The sequence below is a fragment of the Apteryx mantelli genome, chromosome 1, assembly GCF_036417845.1.
Source record: "Apteryx mantelli isolate bAptMan1 chromosome 1, bAptMan1.hap1, whole genome shotgun sequence".
Taxonomy (NCBI): domain Eukaryota; kingdom Metazoa; phylum Chordata; class Aves; order Apterygiformes; family Apterygidae; genus Apteryx; species Apteryx mantelli.
The window spans coordinates 165,511,893-165,534,279 of NC_089978.1; the positions used below are offsets into that span (position 1 = coordinate 165,511,893).

The 22,387-nt window shown below is 46.3% G+C and overlaps 1 protein-coding gene across 1 annotated transcript in view; it reads left to right on the forward strand.

The window, feature by feature from the left end:
* Positions 1 to 22,387, forward strand: part of CACNA1I (calcium voltage-gated channel subunit alpha1 I) — a 167,306-nt gene that overhangs the window by 139,666 nt on the left and 5,253 nt on the right. Inside the window, exons 17-32 of the mRNA XM_013947212.2 lie at positions 86 to 186; positions 1,236 to 1,359; positions 2,224 to 2,292; positions 3,332 to 3,516; positions 3,898 to 4,024; positions 5,160 to 5,285; positions 5,769 to 5,858; positions 6,765 to 6,957; positions 8,068 to 8,219; positions 9,849 to 9,958; positions 10,572 to 10,705; positions 11,445 to 11,515; positions 16,402 to 16,480; positions 17,049 to 17,170; positions 17,924 to 18,268; positions 18,897 to 19,043. Coding sequence (XP_013802666.1) covers positions 86 to 186; positions 1,236 to 1,359; positions 2,224 to 2,292; positions 3,332 to 3,516; positions 3,898 to 4,024; positions 5,160 to 5,285; positions 5,769 to 5,858; positions 6,765 to 6,957; positions 8,068 to 8,219; positions 9,849 to 9,958; positions 10,572 to 10,705; positions 11,445 to 11,515; positions 16,402 to 16,480; positions 17,049 to 17,170; positions 17,924 to 18,268; positions 18,897 to 19,043 — 2,175 coding nt within the window. The remainder of the gene's footprint in view (positions 1 to 85; positions 187 to 1,235; positions 1,360 to 2,223; positions 2,293 to 3,331; positions 3,517 to 3,897; positions 4,025 to 5,159; positions 5,286 to 5,768; positions 5,859 to 6,764; positions 6,958 to 8,067; positions 8,220 to 9,848; positions 9,959 to 10,571; positions 10,706 to 11,444; positions 11,516 to 16,401; positions 16,481 to 17,048; positions 17,171 to 17,923; positions 18,269 to 18,896; positions 19,044 to 22,387) is intronic.

A 22,387-nucleotide genomic window follows, 5' to 3' on the forward strand; every position in this document is an offset into this window, starting at 1 on the left:
TAGGATCAGATGAGAAAGGAAGAGTGCCGTTGTCAAGCAAGTGGGAAGGTAACCAGTGACAGTCACTTCTGCTGCATCCCTCCAGAGCCTATGTTTTCGTATCCAGAAGATGATGGAAGTCTACAAGCCAGACTGGTGTGAGTTACGAGAGGACTGGTCCATATATCTCTTCTCTCCACAAAACAGGTTTGTGCTGTTTTTGCTAGCAGAGGATTGAGAAGATGAGACAGATTTTGTTGCAGCAGCCACATCCTATAAGCTGGATGTTAGGTTGTAACTTAAAGCTTATCAGTTAGCAATACATTTTGTCTCCTCCATCTCCACTTCTTCAGCCAAACAGCATTTCTCTTCCTTGGTTCTGAAGACAAAAGGGAAGAGGAGAATCCTAAATGGCTATTGTGATTTTTTTCCTCCCTTAGGAGCATTCCATTTTTCTTTTCTGTAATCATAAATATTTATAGCAAAGCAAGACAGGGAATACTGACATTAACTGAAAAAGAAAAAGGAATGCGTTATTTACGACTCCAAAACGCTGATATTACCTCCCCTGGTACAAGAACAATCTCTCCATTTCATTTTCCATCCCAGTGCCAGTTTATCAGCAGCCATATTGTATCTTTTAGGGCAAAGTTAGTGTTCTTTGTGTCTAGAAAAACATTTTAGGACAAATTCTTCCTGCTAAAGTGGTCTTCCCATAAGAAGAAAATGCCCATGTACCCTAACTGACAGCATTCGCACAAGTGTGCATCACCTCTTGAAAAGAATGAGGTTTCGTTATAGCTCATGGAGGAGAGCTCCATATGATACTTGTGTTAAAGGGCACAGTGTCTTTCGGAGCAGCCAGAGGTCTGTTCCCCATGATAGCCAGACTACCTGCATTTCCTCAGCTTTCAGCACGTGGCTGGTTGCTGTAATGAAGCACAAAATGTGAGGCAGCTCTGAGTTTGGGAGGAAGATTCAACCTCTCCTCCACAGAGCAAGAGAAGAGCACAGTGATGTACTCTGGCACTGGGGTGGTGGATGAAGGTTCAATTCCTTGCTCTGCTACAGACTTGCTGTGTTACCATGGGCTGCTCTGTGATATTGCCAGGACAAGGGACATCACTATGTGTGACAGGAAAGCTGCTATGACTCTAGTCAGAGCTCAGTTTTGGCTAGAATGCTCTATTCTGTCCTCATAACTTCTAATATAACTCTGCCCAAGGCACAAGGGCCTGCTTGGATTTCTCTTGCAGGTTTCGCCTCCTCTGCCAAACAATCATTGCTCACAAGCTCTTCGACTATGTTGTGCTGGCCTTCATCTTCCTGAACTGCATCACCATTGCCCTGGAGAGACCACAGATTGAACACAGAAGTACGGTGAGAATTCCCTCCTACCTACTTTTTAGCACAACCTCTGGCAAAGGCTCATAAGTGCTCCTGGCACTGGTACAGCTTCTGGGACAAACCTTGGTGTTAAACACTAACTCCCACTCATCTATTCAAATGCCCGTGTATTAGTAATTCACATCATATGTGCTTCCACTGCAGGATCTTATAATAGGGCAATCCCTCTTTATAGTAGGGTAATCCTAGTTCCCTCTGTTAGAAGGTAGGAGAGTCCCACAGGCTACCCTTGGTAAGGGATGGCTTGTCAAAGGGACAGGGACTGGGAGCTAAAATAAAGAAGTAACTTCCATATGCAGCAAAGCCCCAGTGGGAATGGTATGTCATCAGTCATGTATGGTACTTCTGAGCTGAACTTAGTGATGGCTCAGACTGGCATGCCAAAGAGGAGGCTGAGATAACAAATGAAATGGCTCTTTCTGCATCTCTGCCTTAACTGTCCCACAGAATATACTGTGCTTACACACAGCGCAGCAGTCAGTGCTCAGGAGCACTTTGGGATGGAGTCCCAGGGCCGTGCAGCCAATCAGGACTAAGCGGTACTGATTTGCAAGAAGCATTGCACATCCCATCCACTGTGCTTTTGCAGAGCTGTGTGGGATTCTGTCTGATCTGTAACACAGGGCAGAGTCAAGGTGTGAGAGCTGAAAGCTGCCCAGAACTGACCTTTGCCAGGGAGCAGTGCTCTTATTCCCCCAACTTTCAGACTCTTCACAAGAAAGCTAAAGATACCAAGTTCATAAAAGGGTCTCACAGAATAACAGGAAGAAGTTGAGATACATTTAGGGCCTTTCTCTGTTTTTTTTTTTGTTTGTTTGTTTGTTTGTTTGTTTGTAGGAGAGAATCTTTCTTACTGTGTCCAACTACATTTTCACAGCAATTTTCGTAGCTGAGATGACACTGAAGGTAAGTTACTGGAGATGGACTGCTCAGAGCCCTTTCCCCGTGTGACAGGAGCAACATGGTTTATGTTTGCTCAGCACCCCTCCAGAATCTCTCCATCTTTTCAATGGACCAGCCCTGCACCCTGCCTTGGTAAGGGCAGATATTGCCTGGGGTTCAATCTCCTCTAATTTGGCATAGAAGGGACATTTATCCTAGGCTTTAAATCCACAGGGATCTTGGTGTCTGGAAGGAATAGCTGGGCTCCAGATATGGATTTTGTCATAATGTCAAATGGCCATTCCTTTCCTCCCAGAGCAAGAGGGGAGGCTATAGCAACAACAATATTAATAAAATACTCTTAGTTGAGATAATTATCAATAGGCATCAAAGTACTTTACAACAGTGGGCAAATCTTGCTATTTCCCTTTCGTAATGAAAAAAGAGTATCAAAACTGAGTAAAGAGAGTTTCAAAACTGGGTGCCTTAAGTTAAACACCCTAAAATTCATATCTAAAAAGGGGCGTGATTTTCAGGGTGTTCAACTCTAAGGCCGGTGCTCTCATTAGTGCTTGCTGGTGTTCAGAACTGCTGAAAATCAAACCACTCATTTAGGAATCGGAGTACGGATGTCGGTGCCCAATTTTACCTTGCAAAAAAAAGGATGATCTCTGGACTGGGAGAGTTACCCCAGGTCTGTGAAATGGCCGGGAACCTTCCCTGCCATGGTCTCTCTGGTGCCATATTGCTCAAGGAGGCAGAGGAGAGGTGAGAAAACTCCATGGAAATCCTGCTGAAATGCCACTCCGGAGCATGGCCTTGTTATTTCTACAGTTATGTGCCACTGCTTTCCCCAAAGACATTTTCCTTCACAGCCTTTCAACAAAAAGAAAGAGGCAATGAGATTTATTGAAGTGTGCAAAATGAGTCCTTACTGCTACCTCAGGAAGCATTGGGTGGGGTTAATAACTGTCTTTCATCCTCCCCCTCTGTCTGTGGCTGCTCTCTACAAGGCAACATGGAGAGGAGCCCTTTAACCCCGGTCCTCTCCCCTCTCTTGCAGGTGGTCTCTCTAGGCCTGTATTTTGGGGATCAGGCTTATCTCCGCAGCAGCTGGAACATCTTGGATGGCTTCTTGGTCTTCGTGTCTCTCATTGACATTGTGGTCTCAGTGGCCTCCGCTGGTGGTGCCAAAATCCTGGGGGTGCTGCGGGTCCTCCGGCTGCTGCGCACTTTACGTCCTCTCCGGTCAGAGCCCCACTGTGCACTGCTCAGCCCTCTTGCCTTCCCTCTGTGCCCCCAGGAAGGGTCCCAGAATCAGACCCCACTGCACTCAGAGCAGCAGGCCAGGGCCAGGGCATGCATTTGGCAGCTGTGCCAAGCAAAACATGGTATTTCACAGATAGCAAGTGTGCTTGCCACAGAGAGGTTCCCCTTAATGTTTCGGCTCTGGCCTTGACGGTACCTTGTTAGAAAATGAACTATGGGAATGGAAGAGGCTTTTTGACCCCTGAAGTGTTGCCCACTGATAGATCATTGCACAGGGAGAGATGGGGCTGAAAACCTGTAGCTCAGGGCAAACATCACTTCCCTGTCCTTCTGTCACCCCTCACCTTCCTTCCCTTCCAGAGTTATCAGCCGAGCCCCTGGCCTGAAGCTGGTGGTGGAGACACTCATTTCATCTCTCAAGCCCATAGGAAACATTGTCCTCATCTGCTGTGCTTTCTTCATCATCTTTGGCATCCTGGGTGTGCAGGTAGGGTTGTTATTGTTGGGCAAACTGCCTTCCATGCCCCCCACCTGTAGCTTAGGGAATCTGCATCTCCAAACATTGAAACAGGCACAGGGAACTGAGCAGAGCAGGAGGGACAGGCAAGCCAGGAAACTTTCAGCAGCTCCCCCACCTCCCTGAGCTCTTCCATCACCCACCATAATGTCCCCACAGCCCTTGGCAACGGCAGCTGGGCACTCAGCAAGCACAAGTGTGGCTGGATGTGTGAGACAGGAGTTAATGTTCATGGCTAGCAGGAGGGCAGGGTTTGGATCAGCGCTATAGGAAGGGGCCAGGACTGGCATAGCACAGAGCTCTGCTGGGCACATCTATGCAGTGCTGCAAAGGTAGGTAGTTCAGAGCCTGTTTGCATGATCCCTGCCTGCTGCCAGTTCTGTTTCTCCCCCTCACTCTGAGCCCTAAATCCACCCACAACCTTCTTTTATTTTTTTATTTAATCCTCTTTATTTTCGGCTGTTGTGTTGCAGAGGAGCACAGGCGTGGGTGTTACTTCCATCTCAGAGAATGCGCTATACTTAGTCTGTTCTGATGAGTCTGTACAAATGCACAATCCAGTATCTTCCATATGGGGAAAGGAGCCTTGGGCAGAAGAACCACATCAGTGCAGTTTTACAAAAAAGTATTTGAGAAGGAGGGGATGTTTTTTCTGGTTCTTTGCCCTCAGATGAGATCTTTTTTTCCCTTCAGCTCAATGGTAACTGGGAAGCAGAGGGGGAGACTGGATGGCTCAAGGGACTGAATAGAAGATTTTTTTTCCCTTGGGCCACTGACTCTAACTGGGCTCCAAAAGGCTGCCCTAATGGCTTCCAGATGGTGAGAACTTACAGTCTCTACTGGCCTGGGGCAATGAAAGAGGCTGAAAAGTCAGATGTGGGTTTAGCAGGTTGGCCCTGGGTCCTTAGCAATGCATGACATGGGAGTCTGTGCCACGTGATGTGGTGGTGGTCCTTGATATCTGTCCTCTTCCACCTGGCTCACAGCTGGAAGGAGCTCTGCAGCTCACCCGCTGTCTCAGGAGCCTTTTGTTGCTCTGTGTACCCTGGGAAAGGGGACACAGCCAGAGGGGAAATGGGCTAACAGAGTTGCTCCCCTCCTGCAGCTCTTCAAGGGGAAGTTTTACCACTGCCTGGGGGTTGACATCAGGAACATCACCAACAGGTCTGACTGCATGGCTGCCAACTACAAGTGGGTGCACCACAAGTACAACTTTGACAACCTGGGACAGGTGAGTATGCCCGCAGCCCCCTTTTCTGGTGTGAGTCCAGCTCATGGCTTGTCTCCTTCTCTCTACACCCTTTTGTGGGGCACAGATGCAGTGCCTGAGAAGACTGATCCCCAGGCCAAGGAGAGGGATTATTTTGCATGGGTATCAGTGCAGAGTGTCTGCCACTAGTGGGCTGATATCAGGATGATGCTTACAGGTTACAAGGGGGGAGAAAAGGGGTGGCAGCAGAGAGCTTAATTTTCTTTTTTTTCCTGCCATGAAACAGATGTTCTTCAAGACCTCTCTCCTGTGGTGGGTCAGGCTGCACTTGCCTTCTTGTCCCTCCCTCACTCTCCTTTCACAGTGGAAGGAGTAGGTTTTGATCTGTGCAGAGACACAGGCAAGAAGAGAATTTCAACACTGTGTGTTAGAATGTAAAACCCTAACTTTTCCCTGCCGGCCACATACACTTGCTCTACATATGATATGCTTTGTGTGTTCCAGGCCCTGATGTCCCTCTTTGTTCTGGCCTCCAAGGATGGCTGGGTCAATATTATGTATAATGGACTAGATGCTGTGGCTGTTGACCAGCAGGTACAAAGACTTCCTTACAAAAGGACTTTCTCAACTTTCTTCAGGCTAGTAAGGTGGAACTGTGCTGCAACATACTGCTTCAGACACCTCTCTCTGACAAGGAGCCTCTTTCAGGGTTCTTCTGAATCCTTCGCTCACCCAGTTGCAGTGGGTCAGGGTTAGGCCATGTCCATGCAGGGAAGTGCAGCTGTGGCTGTCCGGTGGATGATTGTAGTAATTCTCACCCTTTATTCAGTTTGGATCACACGGCAGGTCTTATTTCTTTGTAAAGACTTAGCAACAGTATCATGTGCCTTTCTGGGTGTGCTGGCTTCCTCCAAGCCTACAGGTGGTTACTCTAATGCTCTGTAAAACAAGGACTGTTCAGCTGCTGGCCACTATTCCTCCACTGCGAAGGCAAGGACAACACTGGCATTGACTACAATAGTGCTGGTGCAGTGCTATAGGTCTGAACCTTGTGGGTGATGTTACATTTACCTCTGAACCTCCACACAAGGTGCACCACTGCTTTTACTGGCATGTAGGTATGGTCTCTCCTTGCCCTCAAGCTGAACGTGTTTCTGATGCCTGGATTGCCCATCTCACCGCTTACCGGAGTTGTACCGATTTGTGGGTGGGATTGTATCTGAATTGTGGGTGACTTTGTAGAGGCAAACCCTTGCCCTTGACTTCCATCAGCTCCATGTAGGCAGGCTCTGTTTTTACCTGCTGGTGCCAAAATTCAACCAGCCAATCATAAGCTATTCTGCCCACCTGGCCCTACCCTGCCTGTAGCCACTTCTCCCCTCATTTCCATAACCCTGCCCCACCTCCCCAGCAGCCAATTGCCACGGTGATTTCAGCCCCTTCATTTTCATACCGTCAGGCCAGCCAACCACAGTGTCTCTGTTCTCCCCCCTCCTCCAGCCAGTGACCAACAACAACCCCTGGATGCTCCTCTACTTCATCTCCTTCCTCCTCATTGTCAGCTTCTTTGTGCTCAACATGTTCGTGGGGGTGGTGGTGGAGAACTTCCACAAGTGCCGGCAACACCAGGAGGCTGAGGAGGCGCGCCGGCGGGAGGAGAAGCGCCTGCGGCGCCTGGAGAAGAAGCGAAGGAGTAAGGCACAGCCTAAGTGTTTGGTCGGTTCGTAGGCCAAGGTTTTCTGAGAAAAACCTTCTCCTCTTCTTTTTCTTTCCTGATGGACCAGTTCCTGAAATTCATTGCTTATACCCATGCTCTCAGCCTTCCTCCCTGCACCACTGCTGTGTTGTTATGCACTACACGGGGGAGATCTGGGGAAGGGGGGTTTGGCTGAAGAGGTCTGTTAGGAAGCTGGGGCACCAGGGAAGCTTTTTGGGTTTTAGCACCCTGCCCCTTGGGAAATAACACATGCCAAAAAATACATGAGTGCATGTACAGGCATGCACCATCAGCACAGAACTTGCACGTATCAATACTCTTTCAGGGCTTGTACAGTCCTACCTGGGCATCCTGTACACCAGCTGGTGTTGGGAGGAAGACTTGGACAGTCTGTCCTTCATGTTTAAACCAAAATTAAAAAGCAGGGGAGGGGAAAAAGAAAAAGTCCCCTGTGTTTTGTTTCTCGCTCTTTCCATCAGTTTTACAGTGTCACTCCTTGGTGTCCCAGACCCTGTGGAGGGAAGCAAGCCCTTTCCCTGGTGTTTCTGTCCTCTTCTGTATTTTCATAGGAAAAAATCGCAAAGGCACACTCGCCCCTGGAAATCATCACTACTACCCCAGATTGATGGTTTTCTTCTATTAACAGCCTGTGGGCATGCTTTCCTTTCCTCTGCTCCAGTTTTTTCCTCTCTCCTGTGACACCCTGGGGTCTCTCCTGGAACCATCTGCTCCCTTTTATCATTTGCAATCTTAATTTGTGGAGGCATGAAATGCTGATTTAGCACCGTTCCCACAAACATAGACTAACAGACTTTCCTTCTATCACTCCTTTTTTTTTCTTTTTTTCTACTTATTTTTCTCCCCATTTCTACTTTCCTCTCTTTTATGGTATTTTATTTTTTTCCTTCCTATGTCCCCTATCTCTTACTTACCCTTTTCTTTTCTTTCTCTCTCCCTCCTTCACTCCCTTTTGTTTCAATACCTGTCCCCACTTCTACGTCTGCTCCCTGACTGGTGTTTCTTACCCATCTCTCTCTTTCTTCCTATTTCCTCCTAACTCTTCCCCTCTCCCTCTTTCCACTGAAGAGGCACAGCGTTTGCCGTACTATGCTACCTACTGCCCCATACGCCTCCTTATCCATTCAGTCTGTACGAGCCACTATCTGGACATCTTCATCACTTTCATCATCTGCCTCAACGTGGTCACCATGTCCTTGGAGCACTACAACCAACCTATGGTGAGTGAGATCATGGAGATAAGGCCTGCCTCTAGTAAGTATGTTATTTTGCTACAGCTTTCTGATGATCACTGCTCACCAGAATAGGTAGGCGAGGTGAGTGTCTGAAAAATACTGTGAAAGTGTTGCAAGATTTAATTCAGTAAGGCAGAGTTATGAGAGGAATTTGGTATGCATCCAGAAAGGTAGCCCCTGTTCAGACACCTGTTATCCATTAAAATCCATAGATAATTGGGCATTCAAGCAAGAGTTAGGCCCCTGGAAAGCTTTTTAGAATTAGGCTTCTGAGCTTTGTATTAAGTGGGTATGTGGGTTACACAAGTCTAGCTGCCTGGTCCACTTTGTATGTTCCTCTGGACCCTAACAGGAAGAGTGGTGGAAGCAGCACAGTGCCCTGGGAGCTTCAGGCTTTGCATCAGACTTCCAAATGTCAGTCCAATTCTGGTCGCATGCTCTGACTTGTGAAAACTAAAGTGGCTGGTTGTGTGTCATGAAATGGGATCTCTACCCAACCACATTTCTTCCACAAGAAGCTGCAGGAGCAAGCACTGAACAGAGCCTCTCTCAGCTGCAGGGAGTTATTCCCAGTAAAGAGCCTTGAATGCTGAAGTTTTATATTTAGGCTGGGGAAGACCAGGTATCTCTCAGTTCCTGGCATACCTCTGGATGCCTCTGATGGAAAGAACATGTGCTGCGTATGTAGAAAGGGATTTCTGCCTCTTTATGTAGACAAATGGATATCTGTTTAGTGGCATGTCAGTTCTCTTTTCAGGAGACCCTTGATTTAGGTGACAGCTGTGGTGCCTGAGCAAGTGCTGTTCAAGGTAGCTTAGGTTTTGATGAGGAACTGAATCTCTGTCATCATTCAAATCCACTGCCAAGTTCCTCTATGTTTGCTGCCCATCTTGCTCATCTGCCCGCCTTTTATCTTCTCCTTGATGGTGTCTATAGTTTTGCTTCGCAGAAACTCTTGGCCATTATCTGTTCTCAACCTCGCGCCAGGCCTTTGTTCCTGAGCAAGCGCTGCTCTTCCTTACTCCTCAGTTCCTTCCTCTGTAAAGCAGGTCTAGCCATGCCAGTGTGCTGTCAGGTTCCACTAACGAACCCTGGCAAAGAGCTTTGAACCTCTCCAGTAGAAGTGCCACTAAATGCTGCCCACTGGTCCTTGGTGATGGAGAAGGGGCCACATGTGCAGGAACCAGAAGTCCACAGCTGAGAGATAGGACACACACCAGCCCCAGCTCAAGGCAGAGATGGATTTCCTTCCATCAGAGATGGCATCTCTGCCTCACTCCATAGCTATGCCAGTGCCATTAATAGGGCATCATCCAGGTGACATAGGCTATGGGCAGTGGAGAACGCTAATGGTACTTGGTGGATTCTCCTCACAATAGCTTCCTCCTCCCCTTTATGCTGAGCAGTACAGGAGAAAGGAGCAATAAACAGCAACATGGGGCAGAGGGTCCAGCTGATGGTTGCCCGTAGTAGATAGCCTCCACATTGATGTAGGTAGCTTGGGGCAGCTTCCCTGTCCACTAATGAATTTCTGGTGCTCAGGAGAGCCCCCACAGATTACATACGTGGTGCTGCTCTCCCTTCACTTCTTTCACCCTCTCTTTCTGCTGGCAGTCCTTGGAGACAGCTCTCAAGTACTGCAACTACCTGTTCACCACAGTCTTTGTATTGGAGGCAGTGCTCAAGTTGGTGGCATTTGGGCTGCGGCGATTCTTCAAAGACAGGTGAGCAGAGGGGTTGTGTGAATTGTGGCTGTGGGACAGCTGGATTTGGGGTGGAGGTTTTGAGGATGGATCCCTATCTGGAATGTGAGGCTGTAGCAGAGGGTGCCCTGACTGCCTCCCTGTTCTGTACAGCATAGACCTAGCTACAGCCCACATGAGTCGCAATGCTTAGGTAATAATGAGAGTTGTGCAAAAACTGCCTCTTTGTTGGCATCTGCTGGCTAGGCTAGACAGCAAGGAGGTGGGGTTAGAGACAGCGTGGGGGGGTTTTTTGCCCTTGAGCCAAACTGAAAGCATGCTGAAACTGAACGTATATAACTATGCTGATTTGAGGTAGTAAGGCCATAAAAAGCTGAGCCCATTAGTCAAAGCATAGCACCATAGTAACATAAATCCATGCTTTCAAATCAGTCTGGCTTGCCTCTGGCTGCTCAGGGTGTGTGCAAAGTGTGTCTGTGTTTGTTTACAAAAGCCCATATAGGCTGACTCAGAGTGGGGCCTTGGATTCATACATAAAGGAATATTTAAGTTAAAGTGGAAACAATTTGCTTTCTCTTTCAGGGAAGTGGAAAAATTCTGTCTTCCCTTATTCTCTTTAATTTTTCTTCTTAAGGTGGAACCAGCTAGATCTGGCCATTGTGCTGCTGTCTGTCATGGGAATCACATTGGAAGAGATTGAAATCAATGCTGCTCTACCCATTAACCCCACTATCATTCGGATCATGAGGGTGCTGCGCATTGCCCGGGGTGAGACAGATGCTGGCTGGAGGCAGTGGTGTAGGCAGACTTGGGCTGGGACTCTGCCTTGAGCACTGACTATAGAGTTGTGGGTTCCTGTCCCTAGTTGTGGGGGGAGCAGAAGGATGTGAAGGGGGACAGCCTAAAGACTATGGCTTTCTGACTTCCTTAAGCTGGTCATTGAGATCCAGTGGTTTTCACAGAATATGAAGGACTAGGAGAGTGAGGAGATCTTGTGAGAGCTGAATTTTTCCTGTTATTCTTTTATGGGCAAGGATTGCCATGGTGTTTGGAGAAGGGGCCACCAGGTCCAGGTTGAAGCTTGCCTAGGGAGAGGACCAAATCTTCCTGATGATGGCAAAGACATGCTAAACTGCATGCATGGACAGTGGCAGGAGGAAGAGAAGGTGATGAAAAGCATGAAGAATTGGAGCAGAGGGAGAAGCGTGATATACATTGCTGAAAGGTGTTGCTTGGTCAGTGTGTGTCTCAGCAGAGTGGAAGAAACACAGTAGGCATGAGTGGAAGAAACAGAGTATTTAGTAAGAAGGTGGAGAGACTAGAGGGGAAGGAATCACTGGGGTTGTGCAGTCAAAAATAGTGAGCAAGTGGAGAGAGGGGATGAGGGGGACAATCCAGTTGTTCTGGGGCAAAGGGAGCCAGTCATCTGTCTCATGTGCTAGTCACCTAAAGGATGAACCTTCTGAGCTGAGTCTGAGTGACACTCCTCTTGTGCTTGTTGTGGCAGTCCTGAAGCTACTGAAGATGGCCACAGGAATGCGAGCACTGTTGGATACAGTTGTTCAAGCTCTGCCACAGGTAAGAAGGGCTAGCCTCCCCAAAAGCTCTCCTTTTCTGCACCTGTTTTTCCAAAGGGTCAATTGTCTTGGTGCACATACAGTCTCAGAGATGGTGTCTACTGAGCGGTGCAGGCAGCTGCCTGAAGGTAATGTCCAGGTTATTGCATCAATACCAGGGGTGCAGCTTACCTCAAATCTTTATTCTGCGGTGGGTGAATGAAATAATGCTTGGTTCCTGGATAAGGGCAGGTTTCTTCCCATGATGTCTAGGTAGCATCTACTGCTTGCTGCTAGCTGCCAGCTACTCTCTCTACTCTCTGTAAGAAGGGGAGAGTGACTGGCAGCCATTTTGGGAGGAAAGCAGGTCGTTGTCTGCCATGCTCACCCTTCCCCACAGGTGCCTCCTTTTTCCTGCTCTCTCTCATTCACAGTGCTCTCCTGTTCGTAGTCAGTGCTTCCCCCTTCCTACTTTTTCTTCCTTTCTCCTCCTGGATCCTTATACTTTTCTGAGCCTCTCATGTATGATAAACAGTGACGCTCTCTGTTGTGGCTCATGCAGCCGGCAGTTAAGTGTCTACCGAAAGACAGCTAGACAGAAGGATTTCATGAGCTGTGAGAGGCAGCTGTTCCTGAATGAGATGCTGACATGGTGCTTTACACGGGCATCTAGCCCAGTGAGAGGATCCTCCATGATGGGTGAACAGCCAGGGAGACTGTTCTCCTTTGTTTTGGGTCCTCAAGGGAGAATTGTTAAGAAAGGAGTAATGGCACCAAGTCACTCTATTGATCATACATCAGATCATTCCCCTGCAGGCCCGGAGCAGGCAGCTATCTTGCATAATATCAAAATGCAATGGTATTTGTCAGTTGATTTATCAGCTAATGTGCCAGTGTTTGTGAGTGATGCAGGGCTGAAAATCAATCTGAAAACAGCATGAGTAGTTACATAAGGAATTTACTTCTGATGTCAGTGACAATAAACGATGTCAGTCTGAATTAGAGGAATCATGTGGGGCAAAAGTGAGGGGGAAAAGACTGGGATCTTTCCTGAATTCTGAGCTCTTTCCAATTTCCCGTACTTTATTATAAAATAACAATTTGTATTTACATATAATAATATAATCATGTATATATTGCATATATCGTAATATCCTTTGTCATCCAGGGTAACTGATGTATCCTGGACAATGGAAAAACAGGAGATTAAGAGTGTCTTTATAGCAGGCGACTTTGGGCTGGTAATGTTTATTAGTTCTGGCTCTGCTTCCCCCAGGCTGGCTCTGTGCAGCCTCTTTGCACCTTGCTCTTTTTCATTCCAAGAGCCACAACAACTCATTTGCTCAGGAAAGGATCTGGAATGGAGCACATCTCCAGATCCAGTGTCTATGTGTCTGTGGCATGTTTATTCTGCAAATCAGATAAATGCACACAGGTATTGAGAGCTGACTGAAATAGTATCCAGAGGTCCTCAATAAGAGGACTCTGCAGTATATTTGCACTTATAAGGTGAACACAACTTCTACTGATGATATGTAGAGAATAAATAGAAGGGGGGGAAAATGTTCATATCTCTGTCATGCAGATTGAGAAACGGAGTCATCAAACAATGAAGTATTTTGCTCAGGACACAAAGAGCAGAGCTGAAACTTCAGTCCAAGCCTCTGAGCCCTACTTTCTGGTGTTAGCCGCAAACCACAAGTATATTCTTCCTACTTAATAAATTCCAGCTTTTCTCACACACATTTACCTTCTACAGCTCCTTTGCTAACTGAGATGATCTGTCTTTTGGAGGTCATTAATATCTGCCACAAAACCTGCACAAGCAGATGTCTAAATATCTGGCTTCTAGGTATTCCCTGGCAACTAATAGCAAATAGAGCTTAATAGTCCCAGCATCAAAGCCTATGAACAATCCGCTTCCTATTGACTGGCTTTTGCTGGCTTCTATAATAGGTTGGCTTCATTTAATGAAGTTATATAACAGAGGGATCAAAAATCACTCCATAGTTAAAGTTGTGTCAAAATCTGCACTTAAAGCAGTGCTAAAATCCCCCAGTTTCACTGTTAAAAGATTGAATTTAGTCTCCATATTTTACACACTGACTCTTCAGGGAACAATTGAATTATCTGTAACATTATTCTCCAAGATTTATTGGCTTTGGCAAAAGAAGCAGTTTAAAATAAGCTGTCCTTCCCTTGCGCTTTTTCCTCCTCTCAACCTTTTTCTTTGTGTTCCTGGAACACAGAGTCACATCAGGGATTTTGGCTTGCTAATGGCTTATAAGGCTTCTCCAGTTGTCCTGTTTCAATTCCCCTCCTGTCTTTGTTATACTGCAAGAATTCTTAGAAGCGAATAAAGCTTTAATTTTTAAGAGCCTCTTGGAAATTTAGCCCTTAGCTCAATTTTATCATGCTTTTTTTTTTTTTTTTAAATGTGCTGTAGCTAGAGATCCAGAGGGATGTGTTCAGAGCATTTACTAGGGGTGTCCAATTTAGTCATCACAAATAATTTCTTCCACTGAATATGCAGGGAGCCAGAACCTGGCAGCCCAGAGGAGTGGGTGGGCTGAATCATTCATTTCTCTCCTGAATTTGGATGCCACAGTAGTTGCAACAACTGTGTTAGACTCCTAAAGTAGATGATCATAACATAGGCCCAATGACCACACACACTGATGGACGTTCAGATCAGACACTGTTCATTTTTTCAAATATACCCAGATACCATTTAAGTCCTTAATTTGACCCTGCCTTCCCTTGCCCCACCAGTTTGTTAACCATTATTGGCATTTTCTGTTTCTGCTCAGTCTGCCTTTTTCAACCCCTGCTCCTGCACTTCAGATAAAATCCTGCTGCCCCTCACACTGGGAGGCAGAAGAATCAGAGACAAGCAGTGGTACAGAGAAGTGAGGACCTGGGGGCAGTGCCCCTATTGAATCACAGAATCACAGAATGATTGAGGTTGGAAGGGACCTCTGGAGATCATCTAGTCCAACCCCTCTGCTCAAGCAGGGTCACCTAGAGCACATTGCCTGGGATCGTGTCCAGGCGGCTTTTGAATATCTCCAGAGAAGGAGACTCCACAACCTCTCTGGGCAACCTGTTCCAGTGCTCTGTCACCCTCACAGGAAAGAAGTTTTTCCTCATGTTCAGATGGCGTTGCCTCTCCTTCTATTGCTGGGCACCACTGAAAAGAGTCTGGCCCCATCCTCTCTACACCCTCTCTTCAGATACTTGTACACATTGATAAGATCCCCCCTCAGTCTTCTCCAGGCTGAACAGGCCCAGCTCTCGCAGCCTTTCCTCATAAGAGAGATGCTCCAGTCCCTTAATCATCTTAGTAGACCTCCGCTGGACTTGCTCCAGTAGCTCCATGTCTCCCTTGTATTGGGGAGCCCAGAACTGGACACAGTACTCCAGATGTGGCCTCAGCAGGGCTAAGTAGAGGGGGAGGATTACTTCCCTTGACCTGCTGGCAGTGCTCTTCCTAATGCAGCCCAGGATACCGCTGGCCTTGCTGGCCACAAGGGCACATTACTGGCTCATGGTCAGCCTGCAGTCCACCAGGACTCCCAGGTCCTTCTCAGCAGAGCTGCTTTCCAGCAGGTCAGCCCCCAGCTTGTATTGGTGCATGGGGTTATTCCTTCCTATGTGAAGGACCCTGCACTTCCCTTTGTTGAACTTCATGAGGTTCCTCTCTGCCCAACTCTCCAGCCTGTCACGGTCCCTCTGAATGGCAGCACAGCCCTCTGGTGTATCAGCCACTCCTCCCAGTTTAGTATCATGAGCAAACTTGCTGAGGGTGCACTCTGTCCCTTCATCCAGGTCATTGATGAAGAAGTTGAACAAGACTGGACCCACTACTGGCCCCTGGGGGACACCGCTAGCTACAGGCCTCCAACTAGACTTTGCACCACTGATCACAACCCTCTGAGCTCTGCCATTCAGCCAGTTTTCAATCCACCTCACTGTCTGCTCATCTATCTCACACTTCCTGAGCTTGCCTATGGGGATGTTATGGGACACAGTGTCAAAAGCCTTATTGCTTTTGCAATTGCAGCAGTAGCACTGCTGTCTTTGTGCACCATGCAGCAGCAGTGCTCTCTCCCATCATGAGCTTTCTAAACAGCAAATGCCTGGAGACCCAGGAACCAGGTTTTGCTCTTTTATTCTTGGGATCAAAGAGAAGCATAGGTCTGCTTTCCCTCTTGGTTTCCTCATAGTCTCCTTCTCTCTCCTTCCTTTCCACACATCTCAAAAGAGTCTCTTTATCCACTCTTCCTGCCTACTCCTTCCACAAGTCCTTCTCACTCCTCCAGATGTGGTTGGTGCTTTGCCTCCCACCCTCCTCTGCTGATTTCATGGTAGGAGCTGGTGTATCTGTGACTCTCCTTCAGAGCATTGCTGTTTTGCTCTTCACACAGACATAACTTTGAGGGAGTTAGGTAGCTTGGTGGGGCTAGCACTGAAGCACATTGCAGCACATGTGGCACTGCAGCACATTGCCTGTATTCTGTAATCCATAGATCATCCTTCACACAGCCAGCTTCACCTCTCTGTGCCCTGTCTGTGCATGTCTGTCTTCATCTGACCCAGAAATTGCAAAGACGTGGGTGCATACTTTGGTCAGCCCTGAACAGAGTGTGTACTGAAGTGGAGGTAGCTGGGAGCAGAGCATCCTTCAAGCCTGAGCATGGCTGTTGTAACATGGATGGTGCCACGGATAGTAGCATGGACTGTTGATTTCCCGTGTGCTGAGCATTGTTTGGTTGCATTTGTACACTGGGAATTAGCTGTTGTTCTGTTCTGGTTCTGAAAGACAGAAGCTGGCTTGGGTGTGATGTACACTCTCCTTTTTGGATGAGGTAGTTTTGGGAGTAGGCTGACCATGTGATTTGCTTTCAGGTGGGGAACCTCGGACTGCTTTTCATGCTCCTCTTTTTCATCTACGCTGCTCTAGGAGTGGAGCTTTTTGGAAAACTGGGTAAGTTTCAAGCAGACTGTGCTCCAGTGTGAGCTACAGATCTTCTGGGAATCAGAGACTTCTCATCACACAGCAAGCTCAGTACTGGTTTAATAAAGGAACTGAGTCATGTGGTGTCCTTTATTCTCCCCTATGTATATTTGATATAAGAGGATTTTCCCTCTAAATTTTCATTGTCCTAACAGCCAGTCTCAGAATAAAAGCAGTGTCTGGTTTCTCTTTCATTCTTAAACTTTTTTTTTTCTTTTTTTTTTAAATCAACTTTGACTGCCTTCAAGATTACAGGAAAAACTCAGGGAAAGCTTATTCATATCTCTTGCCGTGGAATAGCAATCAAGAAAAAAGGCAGCACAATGACATGTTAGGAGGATACCCCCGAGCAACTGAGTTTCATTGCCTGATAGCCCTCTATTGCTGGGCAACATCCAGCTATTGAACAGTGTACTGGGGCCATTAATTGAGGTCTTAAAGTTGTGAGAGGCCTGAAGGCCCCCTCCTCAGTTCATTTTGTTGATCTCAGAGCTGACAGGGTATCCTCCGTTGATAGCTGTGCTCCCCTTCCTTTCAGTATGCAATGATGAGAACCCCTGTGAGGGCATGAGCCGCCACGCCACCTTTGAGAACTTCGGGATGGCCTTCCTCACGCTCTTCCAGGTGTCCACAGGTGACAACTGGAATGGGATCATGAAGGTAACAGGGTCTTAGGGGCATTGATATCCCTGTTCTGGGGAAGGAGAAATTCTGACGTGTATAAGCTCTGCTTGGGTTGGAAAGGGAAGGAAAATGAGCTGAGTTGCTAGATCAGGTCCCAGCTTGGGTCAGAATCTCCCTCCCCACCACACTAACTCAGACTCTGGGCTCATCTAGTCCTACAGCCATGTGACTCAGACAAGTGCAAACTGTCCTTGGGAGGAACAAGAAGACAGCATTTAGACTAAGAGAGAATATCCATTGTCATAAGGCCTATTATCAAAGTTGAATATATGAGCACTGGACATGGCACCCATCTGTAGAGTGACCAGGGGAATCCAAAATAAATATTTCCTTCCTTCAAAGGAGATGGAGAAAAGGGAGGAAACTTCTTTGAACACATGGTGCTTTTTAGTCTGAATGGGAGAAGGCAGTGCCAAGCTGCATAAGTTCTTGCTCACAGGTGCAGGGCTACAGCAGCATGTGGTGGTCTGGAAGGAGTTTGCTCTGTACACCTTTGGGGGTATTTGCTCTGAAGCACAGAGCATGGCTCATATCTTATGGTCAGATAGTGTCCTCGATTCTTTGAAGATCTCGTGATCCCAGAGGGTGTGGAGTTATAGAAATGTTGGCTCTATTCCTTCCATTGGCATCAGTGTTTTTTGACGGAAAGAGCAGCCAAGCTTATATTCTTACTTTAGTCCCTCCTTCCTTCCTTCCATCTTTCCCTCTCAAACTCTACTTCCCCTGAAGGATACCTTGCGTGACTGCAGCCACGATGACCGGAGCTGCCTCAGCAACCTGCAGTTCATCTCCCCACTGTACTTTGTCAGCTTTGTGCTCACAGCCCAGTTTGTCCTCATCAATGTGGTGGTAGCTGTGCTCATGAAACACCTGGATGACAGCAACAAGGAGGCCCAGGAGGACGCAGAGATGGATGCTGAGATTGAGCTGGAAATTGCACATGGGCTGTGCTCCCGCAAGTCAGGCTCCCCAAAGTCAGGACAAGGAGGAGCAGCAGGAGCAGGAACAGGAGGAGGCGGTGGGAGAACAGATCCTGAAGGACGTCTATGCATGAGATGTTACTCTCCAGCACAGGTGGGTATACCTTTGTGCTTACCAACCAGACTGCAGCAGGTGGCTGTTGGGAGAAGCCAGGCAGCCCAGATGCCGAGGGCTTAGCAGCAGGAGACAGACTCTTCTGCCTCAGGGTGAGAGATTTGTTTTCAGCTGTAGGCTGATGAGTTGGTAGCCTGGTGTGGGGGCAGAGATATGATAGCGGGGGTCCTGTAGTACTGCCTGGAAGTTCATTGACATCATATTATAGGAACCTGAGGGCTAGAAGAGGGATGGAGCAAATCAGCTCAAGGTGTGTTAGGAGCATATTTGAGAGGGGAGCTCAGGAGAAGAAAGCAGGGAAACGGCAGATCAAGAGTGAAACACATCAGCAAAGCTGGAAAGGAGGCATGAGCAGTGCCATGATGCACTGACAGTGAGTGAAGACTGTCCCTCCTTCTTTCCTTTTGCGTTGGACTCTGGCACCTTTACATGCCCTAAGGAGCAAATGTTCCCCCAAAGACCCTGTGCAGGTACCTGCAGAACAAAGTGCTGCTCCAGATGAGTCAGGGTAGAGAACCCAGCTCCAAATTCACATGAAACATCGAAGCAAAAAACTCAGCATTCTTAAAATAATTTCTCCCATCCTCCCCCCTTTCTTGTCCCCTAGGAGAACTTATGGCTGGACAGTGTCTCTTTAATTATTAAGGACTCCTTCGACGGGGAGTTAATGATCATCGATAACCTATCGGGCTCCGTCTTCCATCATTACTCCTCGCCGGCCATGTGCGAGAAGTGTAACCATGACAAGCAAGAGGTAACCTGCGTACGAGGATGCGTGAGGGGAGTTTCCCCCTCAAACCTGCACACTCACATCCACATGCCTGCAGGTCATCCAGTGTGTGCTCCTGGCTGTAGATAGTGTAGAGAGAGGGCTTGACCTGTGTTTGTCATCTATCATGTGCTGCTGATACTGCCTAGTATGGGCCTTTTCTCCTTAGCCTAGGGGGATATTTGTGATGGTGGAAAGGTGAGATGTGCCAGGACACTGGTCAGGAGCAATTGAATGAGATGTAGAGGATTGACTGTGAGGGTATCCTGGCAGCTCTTGTGTTCAGCTCTGCATGAAAAGCAGAGGTTCAAGCTCATGTTGTAGGAAGGACTGGAGGGATCTCACCCAAATGACAGCACTCAGGTCCAATTCAATGGAAGATTTAAGCATGTGGTTTTTCTTCATTTTAAGCATGTGCTTCTTAATTTCCCGTTGAGGTTGGTGAGTTAAGCACATGCTTAAATGCCTTGTTGAATAGAGTCACCGTCTGTGAGCAAGGATTGGTTTGTGATGAAAACCAGTGAATTAGTTTGAGCAAAAACTAAATAAAAATGGGCCCACTGAGAAAGTTTTAGAGTCTCTTTTCTGATGTAGAACCTGTTAGCTGACAAATGACTTGTTGCTAAGAATAGGTTACCAAATGACTTAGACTTGTGCTCCTAAAGCTCGTAGATGCTTTGAAAAACCACTCTCTAGACAATTAGTCTCTTTGTGTTGTGAAACTTCAGGAGCAAAGTAGCCTGAAAGAAATTAGGTCAGAAACAGAATTGTTTTTGCTTCTGAAATCATGATGTTGTATTTAAGTGTTTTTACCAAGGTCAGACTTGTGTCAATAGCTTAAGTCAGTGCATCAGTACATCGGAGGCAATATCTTCACCATCTCCTTTGCGTAACTTGCATGCTATGTTGTTATTGCTTATAAAGAAACCATGAGACTTGGCAAAGGACCTTTCATGGTCAGATTATCCTTATTTAAAGATAACGATACTTTTTTTGACTCTGGACCCCTAGTTCTGATGCTCTAAATCTTCTCAGCCTTTCAGCTATCTACTTGGCCCAGTAGCTTCCCTTTGAAAGTATCAAAATGCAAACATTGCTGTGGTTTCAGTACTGCAACACTTCACCCATGGATGCTGCAGTAATACAGCCAAATAACGAGTGGTTCAAGTCACTGCTCTTTCTAGTGCTTTACTTCAGTCCTTATATTCAGCAGTTGATGCTCAGCCTTCGCAGAAAATCAGGCCTTCTAAGACATTCCAGAATGATTATCCAAAAATTAAGAGGCATTTGATGCTAGTTAGTTGCATCTGACAATCTTAGAGATAGTCTTTAGTATCCTGCCTATGAATGAAGACAACAACAACAGATTTTCTCACCTTCTCAGCCAGGAACATAGACAGCAAAATCTGCAATTACAGCACAGCCACAGCAAAGAGTAGTTTGACAGAATAATCACAACCAAAGAATTATTCTTAGATCAGCATTTCTAAAAGCTGTTATAGATCCATAAATTATTTTTCAAATTTGCTATTTTAGTACATGTAAAATCTGGAATTGAAAAGAAATTATCTATATCTGCAGGAATAAATTTAATAGTAAAATGTCAATAGTTTATTTCTGATCATATAAATCAAAACTACAGCTCAAAATTTTAACTCATAATTGATCATGACCTTCTCTTTGTATTTCATAATGTAAAAAACAGCATGGAAATTCCAATGGCAAGCCACTATATTGTGTCACAGCAAGGCTTGTATGCTGGAGTGTACTTAGATGTAGCTACATTACCAGAGTATCAGAACGTACATTGTACAAACAGAATTGTACATACAGACAGAATTGTACTAAGCTATGTCAGAAGCCATCAATGGCAATTTATATACACAGAGCAGTTTTTATCCCATCATATTCAATACATGTGTTTTTGAACAAAATAGTATGCTTGCAGCACACCAAATTACCATTAATACTGCCCTTGTGGCAACAATCACATACTAGCCAAAAACATTTGCTCCCATCTCATTTGTAATTTAATCCATCCAGATGCTGAGCACTGTGGATGGATACAACCCTTAAACATGTGCTCAAAGTTATTAATATGTGCTAAGCTTTCTGTTGCATTGAGTAGAAGTACTCAGCATCTTTCCCAATTAAACTCCTGGCATCTTATTTTCAAAACAATTATTCATATAATTAAGGATTTTTGTAATCATGGCTCTGTTTTTAAAGATATATTGTGTCTGCAACTAGTTTTTTTCTAAGGAGTATGTGTGGTTCAGCATCTGAGGTTGATGTCCCTGGCAATTTTTGAAGATTGTGCTTCTACTGAACACCCCTCACACACACACTGCCATTCTTTTTCTTTTTTCCCCCTCATCTTTAGTCAAAAGATTTTAAAATATTCTGCAGTAATGCAAGTTACCAGAGCAAAACCGAAGAACATGCTTTTTTTTCTCTTACTGCTAACCTCATCTCATGTCACCCCTATCCTTTCAGTCTTGGGCTGGTTGACAGTTACACATTTGTGTATTGGTGGCTAATGGCATATTTAGCCAGTGGCAGAAGTTTGTCAATGAGCAGCAGTGAGCAATGATGTTTTCACACATGCAGTTTATCTATTCATGACTTTGTTGATTATGTTTTTTTGTGTAGATCCCAAGGTGGCCAGAATTTGTGAGCAAGCAGTTCAGTGAAGAACAGACTATTCTGACTTTTGTTGAAACCCTTTTTTATGGATGGAGAAGGTAGTCTCAGATGTTATCACAGTTCATGCTTGCATCTCTACAAGCACAGCTGTAAGGCTGTTCTGGTGAGACAAGCACTTATGCGAGTAATGGATGAGTACACACATTGAACAGGACTGGATGAAGACTGTGTTTCTATACACAGGTTGTTGCTGACTGGTGGCTGTGTAGTGTGCTTGAACATAACATCATTGTGGGTTCTCTGGTGCGTCCGTGCTTTGAGCAGCAGTTGTTGTCCTTGGGCTCTCTTCGCAGTTGAATGGCACCATGTTTGTATGTCAGAATAATATCCCAAAGATGGATGCCATCTGCATCCTTTATTTAAATACAGCTCAGGTTTTCCCTTCTGTTTATTCCAAGTGCATTATCCCTCAGATGGAGACTTCTTCCAGTCTCTGACATTGGCACAGGCCACCAAACTCCCAGCTCGAAGGAGTCATCTCTCTGTTCCACCTGCTGTTATAACATGAAAACTGTACCTGCCTCTTAGAAACACAGAAAACTGCCCAGGAAACAAGCAATCCTCACTGAGACAAACCAAAATATAGCTATCAAGGGTCAGGTGCTGGTGGTGGGAACCAGCGG